Source organism: Chroicocephalus ridibundus, chromosome 4 (genome assembly GCF_963924245.1).
Source record: "Chroicocephalus ridibundus chromosome 4, bChrRid1.1, whole genome shotgun sequence".
Taxonomy (NCBI): domain Eukaryota; kingdom Metazoa; phylum Chordata; class Aves; order Charadriiformes; family Laridae; genus Chroicocephalus; species Chroicocephalus ridibundus.
The window spans coordinates 79,370,296-79,390,931 of record NC_086287.1 but is presented as its reverse complement, the minus strand read 5'-3'; the positions used below and the strand labels follow the sequence as shown (position 1 = coordinate 79,390,931).

At 39.9% G+C, this 20,636-nt stretch overlaps 1 protein-coding gene across 2 annotated transcripts in view; it reads left to right on the top strand.

The window, feature by feature from the left end:
• NKD1 (NKD inhibitor of WNT signaling pathway 1) overlaps positions 1 to 10,509 on the top strand; it is a 106,908-nt gene extending 96,399 nt beyond the window's left edge. For both annotated transcript variants that reach the window (XM_063334382.1, XM_063334381.1), the window contains 4 exons: positions 3,172 to 3,319; positions 4,383 to 4,467; positions 8,501 to 8,631; positions 9,415 to 10,509. In XM_063334382.1, coding sequence (XP_063190452.1) covers positions 3,172 to 3,319; positions 4,383 to 4,467; positions 8,501 to 8,631; positions 9,415 to 9,989 — 939 coding nt within the window. In that variant the 3' untranslated portion in view covers positions 9,990 to 10,509. The remainder of the gene's footprint in view (positions 1 to 3,171; positions 3,320 to 4,382; positions 4,468 to 8,500; positions 8,632 to 9,414) is intronic.
• The last annotated feature ends 10,127 nt before the right edge of the window (positions 10,510 to 20,636 follow it).

Sequence of the window (20,636 nt, the reverse complement as noted above, 5' to 3'; positions counted from 1 at the left end):
ATTCTTTTGGGGGTAAATATAGACATAACTGTAAAATACAAATTTTGTAACATAGATTTTAATGGTCTAGTGCTACTAATTTGACAAGAAGCCGTTACCATATTAGCTGCCAAAAAAGGGCTATAAGAAGGTAGTTTTAGTCACCATTCAAAACTCGTTGGCGAAGACCACTCCTACCAGGAATGCCTCAGGAATTTGTATTTTATAATTGTGAAGCAATAACTGGAAAGCACCAGGAGGTTCAAGGAGCCTTGTAGCTGGTACCTTCTTGGCCAGGACCTCGGTAGATGAGAGAGCAGCGAATGACCCAAGCAGACTTGTTTAACCGAATCAGAGCTGTCAGCCTGCTGGAATTTCCAACCCTAAATGAGGACCACAAGTAAATGAATCCTATAATAAAAAATGTTGATGTTGGTATTTAAAAGATCAGCATAAGCATTAAGCGGTTACTTATGGATATCCCTAACCTCGATCTTGGTATACATCCAGTCTGACGACCGCGTTCATTCAGTGCCAGAAGACAAAGCAGTTCAGATTGTTGTGGAGGAAGCTGGGTATTAAACATGCAACGAAATGCCCAGGCAGCAGAGCGTAAGGCCACAAAGTGTCCTGATGCCTCTGTGCCGCCTCTTAAGCTGCTTGGAGCCTGGACATTAATTTGGGTTAATTCAGACCTGTTTGGCTGAGAGATGTAAATTGTCCTCATGGATACATGCATGCACGTATTTCTGACTTGCCAAGTATGTGTCACACAAACGTTACATCTGGCCTTCCTTCACAACGTTTCGGAGTGCTTTTAAACTCCTGAGTCAAGTGGCTTGTTGAGAAAGACCCTTACAGAACACAAGGGCCAGATTGTGTGCCAGTTAGAAAGTTAGACCTCATCACTGGGAAAAAGTCACGTAAAAGGACAGTGGGAGTAAAGAGGTTTTGTCTTTGCCTATCGAAGTTAAAATACGATGAGCTTGTACAAACATCTGGCATAGATGAAAAAAGGAAGGGGGACTGATTATTGTGAATGAAAGTGTTGATAATAACTTCTTGATAGTAGCCTTGTGTGGATAGATGCCATGTTGGCTAACCACCACTTGTTAAGGAACGTGTGGGAAAGGCTCCATTCACCAAAGTGCTGAGTGTATGAGGGCCTGTAAGAATAAATATGGTGCTTGAGTATTCTGCTGAATGGGAAGGTTTGGCTTATTGAGGTGTAGGATTATAGCACAAGGGTCCTAGAAGATAATTTATGGAGGGTGTATAAAGCAACAGATATGTTTTGTTTGTTGGTCTGTTTATTTTATTGCTTGGTTAGGTTTTTCTCATAGATGAAATAAAAATCTAGCCCTTCAAGCTGGCTGTCAGATATGTCTGTGCCTATTTAGAGGTCTGGCTAGGTTTCAAATTAGAGTGGAAGTGTGAGAAATGAAATGTATTAAAAAGCTGTGAGGTGTCCACCAGAGTGTCACTGAGCAGTCTCTCCCTCATTCAAGCTTTAGGCAGTGGTTCTTGTCAAAAGGATGGAAAGCATCTACTGACACGGTAGTAACAGCCCACATACAGAGACCCTTGTGGAAATGGCAGAAAAAAATATTTCAGTGGGGAAGTAAAATTTACCTCTTTTTTAATGAATATGTTGTCTTGAACTCACAAGTATGGAGAAATTCCACTGAATGCAGAAAAGTTAGAGAGGGTAAATGTTAAGACAAACTCTGGACTGCCTAGGATTTAGTTATTCATTCTGCCTGTTGAGTTGGAAAATCATCTACTGTCCTGGCCCATAAGGTCAGTATTTCCCTAAATTCTCTGTGAGTAGAAATTAGTATTTCTGCATCACCTTTAAAGCTGGTTAGATAACGAGGACCGTGTAGTATATTGACTACTGAAGTACTGAGACCTGTTGAGGCATACTAAACTTCGGCTGCCATTGTTAAGGGCAAAGGAAGACTTGGTAGAGGTTTTGAATTTTTATAGACCTGACTCTTAATCCTCAGGCCCAGTTATACTTAAGAAAGTATGATTTAGATTTCCTTTGTGCTCTCCGGCATTTGGAAAGAGCTTAGGTACTAGGATAGATCAAGGAATAGGAAGACCAGCTTGGAAAAATTCTCAGGTATATGTTGAATGGGATGTTTTATTGCGTGCAAGGATCAGTATGCTTTGGCCTTAGGTTGGTGCCCAAGATCAATTTGGGTGAAATCCCTTCAAGGAAAAACAGTGAATCAAGAGATCTCCTTTTCATCCTGGCAATTTAAGGGAGTACCCTATTTGACCCTGGCTGGATTAGATCAACCAGAGACATCTTTGAGCATCACCAGCTACTAAACAGTGCTTCTCCTGTTTGAAACACTTGGCTTATTGAATTTAGCTAGTGTTCTTTCTGATACAGCCACACATGTAAGCATTTGTTCACGTCCCCTTGCCTTCAAAGAAAGAGACGTGTGAAGAATGTTCTGTAATGGGCCTGACTGAATAATCTCTGCTGTTCAAAAATGTAAATGTAGAACAGGTTTGAATTTTACAAAAAAAGCTAGACCCCGATATGCATATGGTAGAGCGACATTCAGATGTCATTTATTTCCAAATCGGGGGTTTACAGTTCTGCCACTTCTCTTACTGGTTTTCCTCTATATAATCAACTATTTAACTATCCCAAGAAAAAAACCCCAAGAAGTAGTAGGACTTTAATGTCTGAGGTTTTCTTCAATTACTGTAGTTGTTTGGGTCATGTGAACTCTATGTCTAGTGCAGTATGAATGGTTATCCCTGGGTTCTGTTGAAACCAAAAAAAAGAAAAGGCGGGACAGAATTTTGCTGATTCACAGTTTGGGAAACCTGAATACCTTGTGCTTTTATTATTGTTTTGATCTGGTTTGCCCCTTTTCATAAATCTTATGCCATTTGATGAAGAAGAATATGGATGCACTTGAATCATTCCCTTCTGTGTCTGTGCGTTATATTACAGTCTACATTAATAAAAATGGGGGTTAACAGAAAAGAGAAATGAATCCTTTCTTGTAAGAGTCTGTGCAAGTTCTGCTCTTTTAAATTCAGTGATTTCTGAGGATATTTCAGAGTTTAATAGTCCCAAGGCTAACATAGTTATAAGTATCAAAGCTGTAGGTTTCATACCATTTTCACAATAGCGTATCTCTTTGTGTTTCAATCCAACTATAGGATATTACCAGCTTGCTTCATACCATCTATGAGGTAGTTGATGCATCAGTAAACCATTCTCCTAGTTCCAGCAAAACTCTGCGAGTGAAACTTACTGTGGCACCAGATGGCAGCCAGAAGAAGAAGAGTATCTTGTTAAATCATACTGGTAAGGATGTGCGATCAGCCATTGGAAAAAATACAACAAACTTCAAGAATCCCTTAAAAATACCTCTTTGTATTTTGTTAATGCAAATAAATATATACTTAAAGGCAAATAATTACGTGGGTATTTTAAACTCCATGAACCTGTTTTAAGATCTTGGGTACAAAATTGCCTGCCCTCCTTTCAGTGTCTCTTAAGCAAATTAGGGTTGCCTCTCCTTATTGATTGTTTCCTCTTGGCAGCAGCGATAACCCGTATGTTGTGTAATTGTCTTTGTGTACTGCAAGGCAGATTTAAGGCCTTTTTGACTTGTACCACTTTAACTCACCTGATATTACAGCGCCCAGTTTGTGTTGAAACAGGGGTAGTGGTATAAAATGTTTTTTGCAAGTGCATAGCTCTCGCTGCTACTGGATAAAAACAAACCATTAAATAAGTAACCTTTATGAATCTATGCATAAAAATTGCACGTTTTTCTGTACTGGCAGAGTCTGCCATTGTAAAATGTCTTATATTCTGATGGCTTATTCATCTTATATTCACTCTAATAATAGTTATACGAGCATAATTACTTCAGTAGAGAACGTAGTACTAAATTAAAATACTTTAAAGTATTTTAAAAGTATAAAAGTAATACTTCAGTAGAAAATGTGGGCACCTTATCCAAAAGGAGAGCCTTGTTGCCTTGTTGTTTAGTATGTACTTCCACTCAGTCTCATGCAGCCGTAAACAAATTTGCACGGCTGGGGAGCTACGTGATGCATTAGTACAGCATCAAGCTCCGAAGTACCGAGCCCTCCTGAGGGACAAGTATATCACTGCAAATGTGGTTCCATTTAACTTGCCACATGGCTTGCAGCCTAACCCTGACTAATGTCCTACAGCCAAGGTTATGTCTGCCTAAAATCTGTCGTGCGGACAAAAGCACTTTTGAGAAGGTTACACGAAATGATACGTTATGTCTTGATCTACCAACAAGAAAAAATGTATTTGCAATGCAGCATGTTAGTTATGCTGATCAGCTAGGACAGTAATGTGAGAATAATGTACTTTCTCTTGTTGGCAGATTTGCAGAGTGCCAGGCATAGAGCTGAAAGCAAAGCTAATGAAGAAGTAAGAAGCTCTGAGAAGAAGCAGCGGGCTTCTCTCAGGTAAGGGGAAAGAAACTTGTCCCCTGACAGGCACTGGCTACCTCTGAGGAAACCTCAACCGCTGATTTCTTGCCTGCTCACTTGCTTTGTTTTAAAGAAATATGTTAAAATAGAGGAATTACAGGATTTTTCACTGTGGAACCATCAGCAGATTCCATGGTGAATACTTTCTATATTAAAACAAAACAAAAAAAACCCAAATCTGTAGCACGCGTTACTCAAATTTTCTTCTTCTCTTTGCTCTTTGGAGGACATGCAGTGTTTTTTAGATGAGGTCTACCTACATGATAGCTATTACCTGCACTGAACTTCAGAGTATGTGATAATAATTTTCAATGTATTTTTCAAGTATTAAAATTTTTTACAGCTAAGAAAAACGTTAAACTCTTGGTCACACATAGGTGTGCTACTCCTTTTCTGAATTTGGTATTTTAATGGATAGCAAAACAAATCAAAAGCAGGTAATTTTGATGCATTTTAAAGTAGATTAGTTGCTCCAAATAGGTCATTTTGATGTATAGGTTTGATTTGTTTTAGGATTTTACGTTTCATGTTGAGACAGAGGGAAGTGTTTGCTGAGATGCTAGAGTAATGACACTGAATCATTAGTTACATTTGTTTCTTCAGATACAAATTGAAAAAAAAAATCCAGTTTTGGCTTTTCTTGGATTTAGGGATATTTGTCCAAATACATGTATTTAGTTTAATAAATTTATCAGGAGAAAGGAGCAGTCAGTTTTATTAAAAATGACAACAAAACTGTGCCTCCCTTTTTTGGATAGAGTGAAAATGCTAGTGAGTTATCCCAGTGAATAAATCCCAGTACAGTCAAATTTCAGATGAAAAAAAGACTATAATGACTTCTAATCTTCTGTTAGCAACTCTGTACAAAATCTTTTTTGAGCTAAAGAACACTCCACGTGAACTAAACAATACTCCGTGGTTTTGCTTGCTGGCCCAGATGTGGTGTTCGGATTCCCTATGCCTGTTAGCAAAGGTCTGCCCTGTGTGAATTTAATGGATGGGTTTTGTTTGATAATCTATTGCAAAAATCCCCTGTCAGTTTGAAGCCCCCCCTCCCATCCGCCTTAAAGTCCTGGTTTTGCAAATGTTGTGGGGTTATGAACAGCAGCCATTTCCACTTAAATCCACGGTCATGGAGGCATCAAATATTGGGGAAGATTCTTGGCTCTGCTGCGTTTGTCCTTTTCATCCCTTTGGTTAGAGGCTTCCTCAACAGGACAAACCTGTATCTTGAGCTGAGCAGATCGGCATCAGACAGCTGTCGGCATCTGACAGTTCTTGTTGCATCTCATTAAATGTGGACAGGACAAAGAATGCCCTGTTCATGCTGTGTATGTTCCAGGGGTGTTTGTGCACTCTGGCCAAATTGCTGACCCCCAGGAAAGCTCCCTGAGGCTCATATTGGAATCTCACGATGTTAATGCACAGGTTTCCCCTTTGAAAGCGGCAACAAGGACTTGTGAGAAGTGCACACATTTCACAGATCGGTCACTTAGGAATTCTAGGCAAGATGTGATTAATATTCAAGATAAAATGGATAGAAATGTTTTTATCCTGAAGGTGGGAGATAGATGGGTTAGATTTTTCATCTGGTGGAAGCTACAGGCAGGAGTTTTCACCTGTAGGGCTAATACAAGTATCAAGATCAACTAACTAGATTCATAGCTAGCTTGTCTGGCATGTGTGGTATAAAATTAGTGGTGGAAGAGCACTGGCAGGCAACTTTGTAGATTGGGTATCTTCATGCCGTTCTAGTTCATATTTCATTTAGCACAACAGAGAAAATATGATGCATGCCAGCCTCTAAAAGATCTTCCTTTTACCCACAGATAAATATTCTCACTCTTTCTTTCTTTCCTGCTTAAGTGATTTCTCCCTGAGTGGCTTAAACTCTGTGTTATCAGTGAGTGTAGCTTTCGGGAAATGTCCGTGCATTTTTCTCCCCTGCTCTCTATTGCTGCTCTATTCCCCTTACCTACTATATTGCTCTGTGCTTATTAGCATCAGAATGACACTCCAGTGTGGGAATTTTAGACGGGGCTTTCACACACTCCACAAACACTTAAGCAGATGCCTTTTTTATTAAAAACACGACCAAACCAAAAAAACAATAAAGCCACTGTATATTTTTAACACCCTGTGCTTGATGCAAGGTTGATGCATGCCTGTGTCCTCCTGTGTGTATGCAGGAGAGCATTGTGGGGCTGGATGCCAGACTTCTCAGTTCTCAGTACTTCAAGTTCCCTTTGACAGTGGAGCATATCTCTCATCAGTAGATAATTGCTTCACTGTCTATATTTTTATGAGTATTGCTGAATGTCATCTCGCATGCAAGAAAGCTATTAGGATGCAGGGCTGTGGCAGTACTGGCATAGTTTTTCTTCACTGTCTTGATGAGAGATGGAATTTATTACAGTAACAAAAACCCAGGTTCCCTGTTAACTTAGTTTTCAACAGTGCTGTGTACAGTGTTGCTTAATTGTGTTGGATCAAACCCAATAACGTATTTTCTGGGTTAAATGTGCTTTTTCTTCAGCACATGTGTGCAGGTCCCAATGGTTTCCGTAGGCAAGTCATGCTTGGCAGCTTCAGTTAGCCAGGTTCTAGTCCCAGAGATATTTTATGTTGACTTGCTAAAGTGTAACCAACCTGTAAAGGTGTGTCTGAGGCAGGAAAGGTACCAATTGGCTATGTATCCAAAAAAATAAAGAATATCTGGACATTCCCTTTTTTTGACAGTATGCCACGTCACTTCTGGGGTTCAAAGCTGACTCAGAGTCTGTAAAGCTTACCTGCTTTCCAGGCAGACTCTCCTCCATCCAGGAGACTCTACCTCTATCAAAGTAGAGCAAAAATTATCTTCCAGGTAGGTCAAGTCTTGTGACTTTTATCAAAGAAACTGTAGACCTGTGTCTGACAGAGACACAGGGGACTCAGTTCTGTAATGTCCCTGAACAGTACTGCGCTAGACCAGGAAAGCAGTTGGTGCCAAAGCTCAATGGGATCAGCAGCCTCTGGAAACCTGGAAATGTGTGAATAGTGTAAAAGCGGAGTACTGGGCACCGTGCAGTGTGGAGCCCATGTTTAGCAACTGCTGTAGGATGCAAGGCCAAGCTCTGGTCTTAGGTTGACATCCGTGCAATCGCATAGAGGAAGAAAAAAACCTGTGTTGTGGTCTTGGAGACTGAACTATCTGAATGACAGGCAGTGATTTAATCAAGAGTTTTCTGCTTATCCTGTTTGTTATATTGAAAATATTGTTCATATCTGCAGACATCCATTTAAATGCTGAATTAAATTGTTCAGCATTACGGGCTACAATACTGTAAACCTCTGCCTTATTTTTTTTCTGCCTCATAAATGAATGGTATTTCAGATATTCATTCTCAGGAAATAGTTCTGCTATAAATAAAATTGCAAAGCTGAGCAGGAAAAGGAGTCGAGATTCTGAACCCAGTGGCTGATCCGACCTTATTAATTGTATTTTGGAAAGCAGTGGTTATCTCTGGGTGCCGTACCAACACCTTCTCTGCTCAGGCTCTCTCTAGTTACCACAGCTCTGCTGTTGCCTGTCTTTCTGAAGCAGATACACGTGAATGTTTATCTGACACGAGACTTACCCCAGCGCTTCCTGACAGCGGTGGGAACAGCCATGAATCAAACAGCAGGTTTTCTTTGGCATGTCCAAATTAGAGAATCCGTTGAATGGTTTGGCCCTAAGACAGAATGCAATAAACTCTAGGAGGATTTTTATTTGTTTTTGCGTGTGTGATGCAATTTGAAAGCCTCCTTCGCTTTGCAACATTGGGGTCAATTTAAATGAGGAGAAAGAACAGTCAGTTCAGGCCTGTCGACTTAGCAAATCCAGTCATCCAGAATTTCATGCGTTTGTTGTTTCTTTGTGAGCAACTCCTGTCACTTCAAAGGGGCCATTAGTTGTTGGTTTGCAGATGGTGATAACAACTTTAAAGAAGTTCTGCTGAACTATAATTTTGCTTGCTGCTGACAGATATCACCAGAGTGAGAACAATCCAGAGCAAAGTGGGTGCTATCGTCATTGTGTTGATGAGAACATTGAAAGGAGAAACCACTATTTGGATCTTGCAGGAATAGAAAACTACACATCAAAGTTTGGGCCAGGTAATTTGGTAATTTGTGTTGCAACCTTTTCATCTTTTCTTTCTTCAGTTGCATGTTCCACATCAGGGGCAGTGAATTGGGAACCTGTGTGATTGGTCTGTAGTGAACATATTGGAAGGAATAGGCCTGTGTGAATACTGCAAGATAATTACTGATGAAGGTGGTATCACAACAGAGTGGCTAATGTGCTGCAAGCCTGCTTTGAAGTACTTGTTTGTGTAGCTAAACTTGGAGGTGAGCCTAGGAGAACAATCTTTACATCTAAATTATTACGTTTAGTCTATGGGTGAGGCGAGGACTAATTTTTGGATGTTGGAGCTCGTTCCCAAGGTGATACCAGCACATACTTTGTACTCACTACTGACCCAAAAATCGGAGAATGTGGGTTCAAACGTGGAATTTTGGCTTCTGTACCCAAATTAAAGGGATTTGGATTTCCTCCCTTTGCCTGTCTTCTGCCAAGATTTTACTATTCCACTCTCAGTTATTTTGGTGAATTTCAGATAGATGATGACCAAGAGAAGGTAATGTAAACACTTTTATACACACACACCCCCACACACATACACACACACACACACTCTTATATAGATATGTATGTGTATTTGTGATTGTATTATTTACTAGTCAGAATTATTAAATGTAATTAAACTAGACAGCTATAATTGCATTCATTTCCTTAGGAAAAATTCACTCTGCCGATTAATGCTATTCCTGCCAACTGCATGCTACTAATTAAAACTTTGAAATACTAGATGACTAACTCAGCTTGTTATTTCCTAGGATCTCCTCCAGCAGCTCAAAAACATGACCCACCAAGCAGAGTTGTGAATCAGACTAGATCGCGTTCTCATGAACCTGAAACCTTCCATGCTCACCATAGGAAATCTCAAGTGGTGGATCCGAGCCACATCAATCTGGCTGAGAGTTCGTATGCCAAGATTGCAGAAATCCAACAGAGGCTCCGGAACCAGGACTCAAACAAGCACTTTGTGAGGTCTCCCAAGGCCCAGGGCAAAAACGTTGCCCCTGTGCATTCTGGAAGGGCAGTAAGAAATAAACCTTTTCAAGGGGCACCCGTGCCAATGGCTTCCCCAACTGCACGGGTGGGTCACAATCTTCCTTACCTCCCCTTGCAATCTCAGCAGGTTCACAAGAAGCATAAGCAGAGAGCGAAGGAGAATCATCAAATGTGCAAAACCTTTCAGTCTCCAGGGACAGTTGTGGAAAAGGAGCATGTGAGAGACCTGCCCACAGTCATTTTATATGAAGGCCAAGTTGGACAAATGATACAAAGACATGAACACCACCACCACCACGAGCACCACCACCACTACCATCACTTCTACCAGACATAAAACAGATCCCACCAGCATCCTCCAAGAATCATCCCATATGAAGGAAATGTGTTCTCGTGATACCAGAACTAAGGCATTACTATGATTAATATTATTGTTACTCCATTAATATTCAGCTAGCATATATTTTAGAGGTTATATGGAACTCTTGAAACTTACCCTATTTATATGTTGTGGAACTGCATAGCTTACTTAAACACCTTGTGGATTTTTTTTTTTTAAAGTGGCTTGTAAAACAGCAAACAGCCATAGCTTTTTGAGCTGTGATTTAATACAGGTCGTCAACGCACTTCTTTACAAGTACTACTTCCATTGTAGTAGGAAAGATACTTCAAACACTATTGCAGACATCTAGCTTACCAGTCTGCTGTATGTCGGCTGATCGCACACAAGCCTTTTATCAGGGGAGCAATGTTCAAAGGGTTGGACTCCAGAGATACTCAGAATAACAGAAAATACAAACAGCTGCTACCTCTAGTATTATTCAGATTTTATTTTCTTTTTATTGATTGTAATGTGCTACGGGGGCGGGGGGCGGGGGGGGATTTTAATATACTGCATTCATGTAGCCTATTTGTGTTCACATCCTTTCAAATTATCTTAATAACGACAAGGAAATATTAGCTATACTTGTCAACAGAGCTACATTTGTACAACTTACACTTTATTTTCTTGGAGATTCTTCACTGACACAAGTACAGTCTGTTATATACTGGGTAATATTTAAATATACTTCTTTTATTTTTGGTTTTTCTTTTGCTTACTCTCCATTCTGTTTGGGGTAACCATTTGAAAAGAGGAGGATGTGAAATGGGGTTTTCAAAAGCATCACTAGACTTTAGTTCTTGGGCCATAAGTATCATTCATGGGGGTTTGGGAAGGAGAGGGATTGTTTGGGAGTTTTGTTTTGTTTAAATCCACAGTTCTTTGTTTTGAGAAAGAATTGAGGAAAATATACTTTCTCACTTTAAATGTTGGCAAATATATATAAAATATAAATATAAATATATATATATATATAAATATGCACACTCTCAGGTACATTTTGTTGTGTTTTAGAAATCTGTGGTTTGAATATTAACATTATAATTTTTTTTTCCACAACAGTGACTTTTTACAAATATATGCCGTGGCATTTTCTTAGGTGCCTCCAATTTAAATTTCCCCATTTTAGAGACAATTCAACATGTAAAAAAATATCATTCACAATTATTCTGGCCTCTTCTACTTTTTCTGTATCAAAGGGCTTCCATTCCATGAAGGAGAACGAGACCATACTCACAAGACCTTACTGGCTGATGAGAAATTTGAAGGTCAAAAGCAAATTGGAAAAGTGAAAACAAGGGTCAGTACATTCAAGTTTTACTTTCTGAGGGGCCCAGATTTATAATCCATTCAATTGGGTTTTGTACAGATCACCATTTTGCAGGTAGAAAGTGACTGAAAAACACCTACGTTGCTTTTGGAACTTTAAAGTAGAGAACTCCTCACATAAAAACATAATTGTTCTATAAACATATTTGCTTTTGGTTTTAATTATTTTAAATGTTGTGGTATTTTGTCTATAGTATATATTGTAAAATGTAACTATCCCACATTATTATAAGCCCTTTATGATTAGGGTATTTTTTTTCTGACTAGAGTTTTGATCAGTCCAAAATGGGATATTACCTTCCTGCTGACCAGTTTTAGAGGGACATTGTCCTTTCTAAGAACATGGAGACATCAACTTTTAAAGAAAAGTGGAAAGCCTTGCCTTCTTGTGGAATTGGAATAGAATCACTGCTTCGTGGTAATTAGGTCCATCTCTTGTCTCCCTGGATCAGCAGTTGTTTAGACTTATTGTCCTCTTTTAAAAATCTGGTTTATTTTATTTTATTTTTTTAGCTGTCAACAGTGTGTTCTGTTAACTCTAACAAAATGTTTTTAAAATGTGTTTGATCTGTGTGACAACTATACTGTTCTGTTTATTTTTAAAATTCCTAAAGTCCAAAAATATTTATATGCAGAATTTTCTGTATTGAAAATATGAAAAAGCCAGAAATTTGGTTAGTTACCACTGAGTTGTTCTAGTCTAAGCCTTTTTTGCTGCTTGTGTATCATTCTTTTTCAATGTATATATAATTATGGACTGCAAAAAAAAGGCATTTAAATGTCTAGTAGAAGGAATAAGCTTATTTATATTATAGTGTTAACAAAGTCTGATGTATTCAAGTGACTTACGTTATACCGCATGCAAACACACAAGTGTACATTCCATCTAAGAAGGGATGCCATGCTATTTGTTTTAAAGATGCAATTAAAGCTGTTCTCTTTTCAGTAGAGCATATGCCAGAAAGACTGGGAGGTGGGAATTGTTTCTTAGTCAATTTTTTTAACACAGATTGTTGATGAAAACCAGAAAACGTTCTGAAAAACTCGAGTGTTTTCAGAACTGTGGGCTTTTCTAAGAAGGGGCAGCAAAGGGGCATAAATGCTCTTTCATCCAAAGATATTTCGCTGGAAAAGATAACAGCACCATAGTGAAACCCCACCAGATTGAAAAGCAGTACCGGTTGTGCCAAGTGAACTCGGAAATGTAACACGACTGACCATTGGATACAACCTTGCATTGATTTGCTTTGGTTTATTATATTTGGAGAGTCAAAAGACAAATTCTGCCTTGCCCAGATTCTGTGAAATACAAATACATTTTAATAACGTGGCATCCCCGTACTAAGACTTTACACCAGCCATGTATGAACGTACAGTATCTAAATACTGTGTTGCAGTTGTGTTACGTGTATTAAGTGTGAATAACATGTAGCACAGTTTCTTTTCACAGAACCTTAAATTTCTGTATCTTTTCAAAATGTTTGCTTTTCAGTATTTTGTATAGTAAATATAGATGGTTTTGACTAAATGCTTTATTTATTTAACAGCAAAAACTGTGCCAAGAGAACCCCCTGTTAATTAAAGTTTTACTAGCTCAGAAAGTATATTTCCTCCTTCTTGTTGTGGATTTCAGGGACTTATTGCAATTGCTGTCAGAGCTTGCAGATCCCACTGATGAAAGAGCTTGCATTAACATTTTTGGGAACAGGATCAGGCCATAAGGTATGGACTGGGTACGCTTTGGTTTTATATTTAAACTCTCAAGTTTCAATATTAAATTTTTTTGTCCCCTACTATTAGACCTGTGTTGGGTAACTGATTTTTCAGCTTGTTATTAATTCTGAAAACCTTTCTTAAAAAAACGAGTATATTGTTTTAAGTTGCTCAAAACTGTGGCTGAATCAGAATTTAAAATAGATTAGTTTCTGGTTTCATTTCCAAGAAAAAACACATCAGAGTTGAGTATATTATTACCTTTTAAAAGTAAAATGGAGTGGCACAAAGTCATTTTGAAAGAAAACTCCAGCCTTTTCACTTACATTTTCTATTTTTACACAAAAGCAATTCAGCAAAACTAAGCTGATCCCAAACTTTGCACTATTTGCTGAAAATATTTCAACTGAAAAATTTTGCTGAGCTCTACCATCTACAATTTTTGGGAAGCCAGGATTGCTAAGCCCTTCTCACAACTTCATGACTGCCTAACACCAAGTAAACTAAGCTAAGGATAGCAAAGGAAAATCTCTCTCCCAGTGAAATCTGGCAAGTCTGCCAGATTCCCACTGGCTTCAGGGTGCCTATAATTTCATTCTGGGAATGTGGGTTTGAAGTCTACATAATGTGCAGACAGTGATTTCAGTATTTATTGTTTATGCATCTTACTGCTGATGGTTTTGTAGTAGCTAACATTAAGTGGAAGCTTTACAGTAAGAGATCAAGCTGGTAAGTTAATTAAGATTAGCAGCAAATACTGCGCTTTATACTCATGTCATTGGAGGACCTCAAGGCACTTCCAAATGTCTTTGAAACATCCCCACATCATTTAGTCACTGTTAGAAATTAAGACATAGTTCTGCCCTTGGATGATGAAGTACAGATTCTCCTGGCGTATTGGCAGACCAGCCCCTTAAGGCCATACCAAACTAAAAAGCCACTGTGTGACCTCTGTAACTGCCTTCCTGCTCTAGTCATCTGGAGCACAGAGCAGCAAAGTATAGCTGGAGAAGTACCTTAAAGGTGTATGCGTGTGTGTGTGTGTATATATATATATATGTATGTGTATATGTGTCCTCTGGCAGAAGTTAGAGAATGGCACAAGATGGATTCTGACAGAGGTGATCTTTTATAAAGGGATAAGTACCGTGTATGCTCAAGAGTCTACAAGTTGCCACATAAACATACGGATATGATGAATGCTTACTGTTCTCCATATGTCATTGTGCGCCTCAATTATTGAATGGCAGATTTCATTTGTATTCCAATTAACAGGAAAGTTAGGCCCCTTGGGGGCTGAATTATACTTGAGAAAAATTCATCGTGCTAGAAAATTTGCAAAAACATTCACCATAATTTTTGCCTGGAGTATAGGCAAGAATGTTCATGTTTGGAAATGTGTCAGCTAATCAAGTCTCACCTTTAATTACGTTGATGCAATTCATCAAGATCTGAAAATACTTTTTCAAACATGACTTATTCATGGTTTTGCTGGGAACCAAGTCATATTCAGCATCCTGTTAGTTGTCAGACTTTTTTTTTTTTAAATGTACCAAGCAGAAACATGTTTGAAAATCCATGAAATAAAAATTGAACTTAATGTGTTTTCTAAATAGCTTCTGAAAGAAGATTTCTCTTCTTTTCTAATGCACTTAGCAGCAAAACCAGCCTCAATTTATCACATAATGATTTCTTTTCTTTGCATATTTGACAGCTGTTCAGTTGATTTGACTTGGAAGGAGCTGTTTTGGGATTTTTTGGCTTGTGTACGTTTAAAATGTGATCAAAATGGGCTAAAAGGAACAGACGTAGAAAAGTAAATAACTTTATATTGAAATTATTCAGTGTATGTTGAACTGCATCTTACTTGAGGTTTGGATTATAGTTATTAAATAATGAGGCTTTCAACGATGCTTTAATTTACTGTTATATTTCTATATAATTCTAGATAATTTGATCCTACTGAGCTAAAATGATAGAAATCATATGGATGAGGTCTTCTAATTTTTTTATTTTTTTATTTTTGAATAGCAGAACTTAAGAACTATTCAGATGGGTTACTGTGAGGGTTAGAGCCATGAAGAAAGACTGGCAAGGGAAGGATGGAAAGATTTGAGAAGTGTAGGGGTAGCACAGAACTGTCCAACAGAGGGGCAGGGGGAGATAGACAAGAGGCAGGAAAATACTATATGGAGAAGTTATATTCATGTTACATTTTTGAATCTCTTATGGTACTTTTATTGCTCATAAAACAGCAACAGTAGTTCATAGAATGCTTTTCACTGGGAAAACTTGAGAGACTTTCTGGAAGAGGTCAATCTCCAGTGTGCAGTGGGAGGCGCAAGGAAGGCTGTAGATAATCACCACGAGGGCTGTGGCAGAATAAGAAATGATGCCCCAGTTTCCAGAGTCCTTGTCCACTCTGAGGGAAATGTTTTCAGCAGCAGAGGTGTTTCTACAGATGTTTTCAATATTCTTTAGAGCATGCTTTGAATAGTAGCATCAGTTCTTTTTCTGTTTGATTACAAACACACGTAAGTTAGTCAAATGTTGCCCAAAGCTTTGATATCGGTCCTGATTTTTCTAAACACTAAGCACTAACTATACCTTGGAAATCTACTGACACAAAGTGTAGTCATTTATATCACAAGAAATGGCAGACTGGACCTATCAGTCGTCTCATCAGCCTAGTATTTCAGGGTCTGAGATTAGGAAGTTCCAGAAGTTTTCATAAGAATGTTGAAGACATAATGTTAAGGGGCTTCATAAATTTGGCAATGGGCAAACATTAACAGTATCAGGCATACTGGTAATTCTGTGCACTGTGCTTTCTGGTTTTTTACGACATGCTTATGAAGTGGGGTTTGTGTCTTCCTTTGAGCGCCTAGTCCATATATAGGCAAAGCAGCTTGTAATTGCTACCAGCTGAGAGATGTACTGCTTTGGTGAGCCTGTACTTTGTGAACGAAGGTATGGGGTTCAGATCTTTCTGGTGCTGAGTGCTTATTCTTGCACTTAATCCTTCCCGTTCTGTTCTAGTCACAAAGTATAGCACGTTGAGGCTTTGTGAATTTTCTGATAAAACACCTAACAAACTGGGCCAAATTTGTCTTCAGCTTCACAAATGGAAGCCAGAAGAGCCCCATGCACGTCTGGGAATTTGGACCTTCAAATGCAGTTTGCTATATGAGTCATCATTTTTTCTTGTACTAATTTCAGATATTTGATAAGCTCTTTTTATGGTTTACAAGTTTAAAAAAGACAAATAAAACTTTGTAGATTAAAACTTTGGTTTGGAGGTTGTATTTTGTCTGTTCTCACTGGAGTTCTGTGAATGGTCTTTTTCGGTGGGCTTTAGCTTAAACCTACAAAGTGACTTTGGAGTGGGTGTTTATAGTTCTTCGCTTGCTTGTTCACAGGATAAGACTGTTGATAGATGAATAAAGTGCCACTTGAGGTTGTTAACAACCAGGACTGGTAATGCTAGTTCAACTAAGATAAACAGTGAAATGCTATGGCAATTAGCATTAAGGTCTCACTTGGCCAGTGCTGATTTTTAAAGTCGCAGATACAGTGCTTTATTAGATACCCATGGCCGTGGGGTCCGGAGCTATTTATTCCATCCCTGCTCAGAGTGCTGTACGGGCTCCTTTGCGGTGCATGCCCAGGGCATCCTTGCATACTCAACGTGCCATTAGGAAGCAGGAGCATGAAAATTGTAATGTTTCAGTCCGAAGCAATTAACCCTCTCACCCTGCAAGGAATGGAGCGGAGGAAAAGCTCAATTAAAGAGACTCGGAGTTTCCAGTAAGTGCAAAAGTATGAAGGGAAGCAAAAAGCAGCACTGTGGGCCTCACATTCCTCCTGTCTCTTTACAGCCTTCTCAGGGAATATTTTTTACTTTTGATGTCTATAATCACAACTTCTTGCCATTTGAGTATGCCATCTGTTAAGGCTATAGCCCTCAATGGCTCTGCACATGTGACTTCCATGGGTTTCAATGGAAACTTTGTGCAGCTTAACTGGATCGGCAGATGTAAACAGAGGTACTTCAATTTACACTCGCTTGGAATCAGGGCCCTGGGGCACTCGTGGCTTGCACTGATCAGGGACAGGTTTTTATAAGAATTTTCCTGATCTAATAAATGGATGTTAAAATCAATTAATTTAAAGATTACAATCTTGACACTTTAGGAATCTGAAATATGGAGTCATTTTAGCTAGTGACTGAATTAAAGGAGTAAGTCATAGTGTTTTCAGGAGTGGAGCAAGACTTTCATACCTTACGCTGCTAAAATCATCATCACTGCAACCCCTTGCCTTATAATTGAATGATAAATTCAGCACTCACAGGATACTCTGTGTCTGATGATCTGTCTAACAATAGTTAATGAAGTTTATTTTACTTAGGGCCTTTGTTGATGTAGATACTGCCTTTATTGCCCACAAATGTAAAGGGAATCATCTGAACAGCAGACCTCACCAAGAGCATCCCGCGTGCCCCGTTACGCCCTTCCCCAAGGATGTGCAGGATGGAGTGACTCCAAAAAAATGGTCTGAAATTTCTGCTTCCAGGCAGACAAGAGGTACCTTCACTATGTCTGTAACCCCAACAGAGAAAATTGAGGAGCCAAAGTGATTCTGAGGCAAGTAACTGTTCCCCTTCCTCAAGAGGGGCATCAGTGTCTCGTACTGCCTGATCACTCCCCTCAATGCCAGTATGCTGGATTTCTGCGGATGCTTTGGGACACAGGACAAACGGATGCTTGTACTCAGTAAGGCTTTGGATTCCAAAATGCTCTTCCATCCCTGTAGTAAGTGGTAGGAAACGTTTGGAAAGATGTCACTGTGAAAAGAACAAGACAATTTTTTTGCTGTTGACTCTCTGCTGTGCTCTTTCATGGGTTTAAAATCCACTTATCTGAAAGTGTGCAGTTACATTTTGTCCTTTTTCATCATTTAAATGCATCTTCTTGATCTGAAGAAATAAAAGCAATTTAAAAAATTAAAGATTTTGTTTTCATGTGTGCTGCCAAGTCTGATACTGCAAAGTAACTGCTGAATTGGCACAAGCAGTTTGAGAGAGCCAGCAGATTTAGGAAGGGAGAAGATAAACCTTATTATGTTTCTTTGCCAAAGGAGAAAAGAAACGATATTGACTTAAATGTGGGAAATTTAAAAGGGGCCATATGTTCTCACTTTGTGCTTTGTTTCTAATAGATAGACAGAAATCTTTGAAGTGTGGATTGGCACAGTAGGGTGCATGCTTCTGTAGAGAAAAGATGCTAAATGGGGAGGATGTGAGGGGGCACATGAAACTCTATTAGCCATGCAACAGCAAAGAGAGAAAGGCAAATCCAATGATAATGTACATCTGTTTCAGGGAATTTATAAGCTTTGAACATTTTTTATGTGCAGATAAGTGGATCCTTTTCTTACCATAACTTAGAACTTCAAAGCAGATTGTGTGGATAATGCAAATTGCTGAAATATGAGATTTTCCTACAAAGAGGTTTCCAAAAAAGAAAAAAAAAAAAGAATTAAGGCTAATTGATGCCACAGTCTTTTATGTACAGTGTAAAAACTCTACAAAAATTGATTTTTATGAACTAAGAAATTGATGAAAAAATATTGAAGTCTGCTGTTTGCATTCAGGGAGTGTAGTTTGAAACTGAGGTTCTGTGAATTAAACATTTGTCTCGATATCACTACAGCAATATTGTAACATAAATTAAGATATGTAGCCAAGCTGTAATTGTATCAAAGTCTGCCATGTCGTAGGAATGTAAAACTCATGAGTGTGGCATGATATGCAGCACCTGACGTTAACATCACTGTCAAGGTAGTGAGGCAGGAATTTCTAGGATATGAGAAAAAATGATTACAAGAGACAAAAACTAATGGGGGGGGGGAGGTGGAGGATACTGATACGGCAAATCTTGGGAGCTGATGAATGTATAACTTCTTAACTGCTCAGAAAAATAAGTTGCTGTCTGAACTGGGGTGGGGGGGGGGGGTGACAGCCAGGCTTGGAGATGCCGGCTGCGTTCCATCTGGGAGGTACGAATATCCCAGTTGAAAGTGGAAGGCTGTGATATCATATGCGAGAAATGACACAAGCGAAGGTATTGTGCAGACCCCCACCTACTGTGGGGGTGCGTTCCCTTCCTCCCTCCAGCCTCAAGACCATAAAGCCGGCTTTGTCTTCCTCCCTGGGCTTGTGACCGCTGGGCACAGGGGTGCTGGGGCTCATCTTGATGCTAAACGCATAGGCAACCAGAAGTGGGAGCTCCCGCCTTGTTGCTGAGTCTTTCCCTCGAGCTTGGCTCCGACATCCAGCTTGGCATCTTCCCTAGATGTCACCGCAACCTCGGTCCTCGATGTCTTCTTATTTTTTTCTGGACTTAAATCCTTGCACGGTTCTCGGTCACCCTCTCGTCACGGCGGGAGGTGTTCTGAGGAAAAGCGCCAGGCCTCCGTAAGCTATATCCTTTCATACTTTCGCGATGTGTTTTCACATCCAGGGCTCGTTCCTCCGCCTCAAACCCGCCTCAGCCGAGGTGGCCCCCGTGGAACCTTCTGGAAAGGCGCCTCAGGCGCCTTTCCAGAAGGTTCCACGGGGGCCACCTCGGCTGAGGCGGGAAGCGGCAGTTGCTGCCACCGCAGCACGAGCTCAGCCCCCTCACCTCACGATGGCAATGACTCGAAGTGCCTCCCCCTCACCCCGACGAGGTACGGTCGCCCACGAAAAGGTGGAATTTTTTATTTTTTATTTTTTTTCCCCCCCCAGGCGTTTCTGCTTTGGAGGGTGGCCTCGCGATGGGGGCGAGTGTTGTGAGGCTGAGGGATCCGTCCCCCCTGTGGTGGTGTCTTCCTAACCGCAGTGGAACGAAAATCCTGTGAGGTAATGAAGGAATTTACCTCACGATTTGGGCCAAAACTTTACTGGTTTTGGCAATCAGGTACAGTTGCCCTCGAAATGCTGGGGGGTTTTATTTTTTTTTTTTTTTCCCCCAGCATTTTTGCTTTGGAGGGTGGCCTAGCAATCGGGTTGAGTGTTGTGAGGCTGAAGGATCTATCCCCCCTGTGGTGGTGTCTTCCTAATCACCAGTAAATGAAACTCCTGTGAGGTAATGAAGGAATTTACCTCATGATTTGGGCCAAAACTTACTAGTTTTGGCAATCAGGCACAGTCACCCTCGAAACGCTGGATTTTTTTTTTCCCCCCAGCATTTTTGCTTTGGAGGGTGGCCTTGCGATGGGGTGAGTGTTGTGAGGCTGAGGGATCCATCCCCTGTGTGGCAGTGTCTTCCTAACCACAATTAAATTAAACTCCTGTGAGGTAATGAAGTAATTTACCTCATGAATTGGGCCAAAACATACTGGTTTAGGCAATCAGCAAGGGCCCTGCCTTTTAGACACCTTTACCAGGTGTTGTTTGGGTTAATTAATCAGGCAAGAGGCTGGCAATGGCACCTCTTCAGGGCCATGGAGGCCCTCTCCCAGCACTGCTCCATCTCCCCGGGCTTGCAGTTCATCGGTAAGCTGAGGCCGCACTGG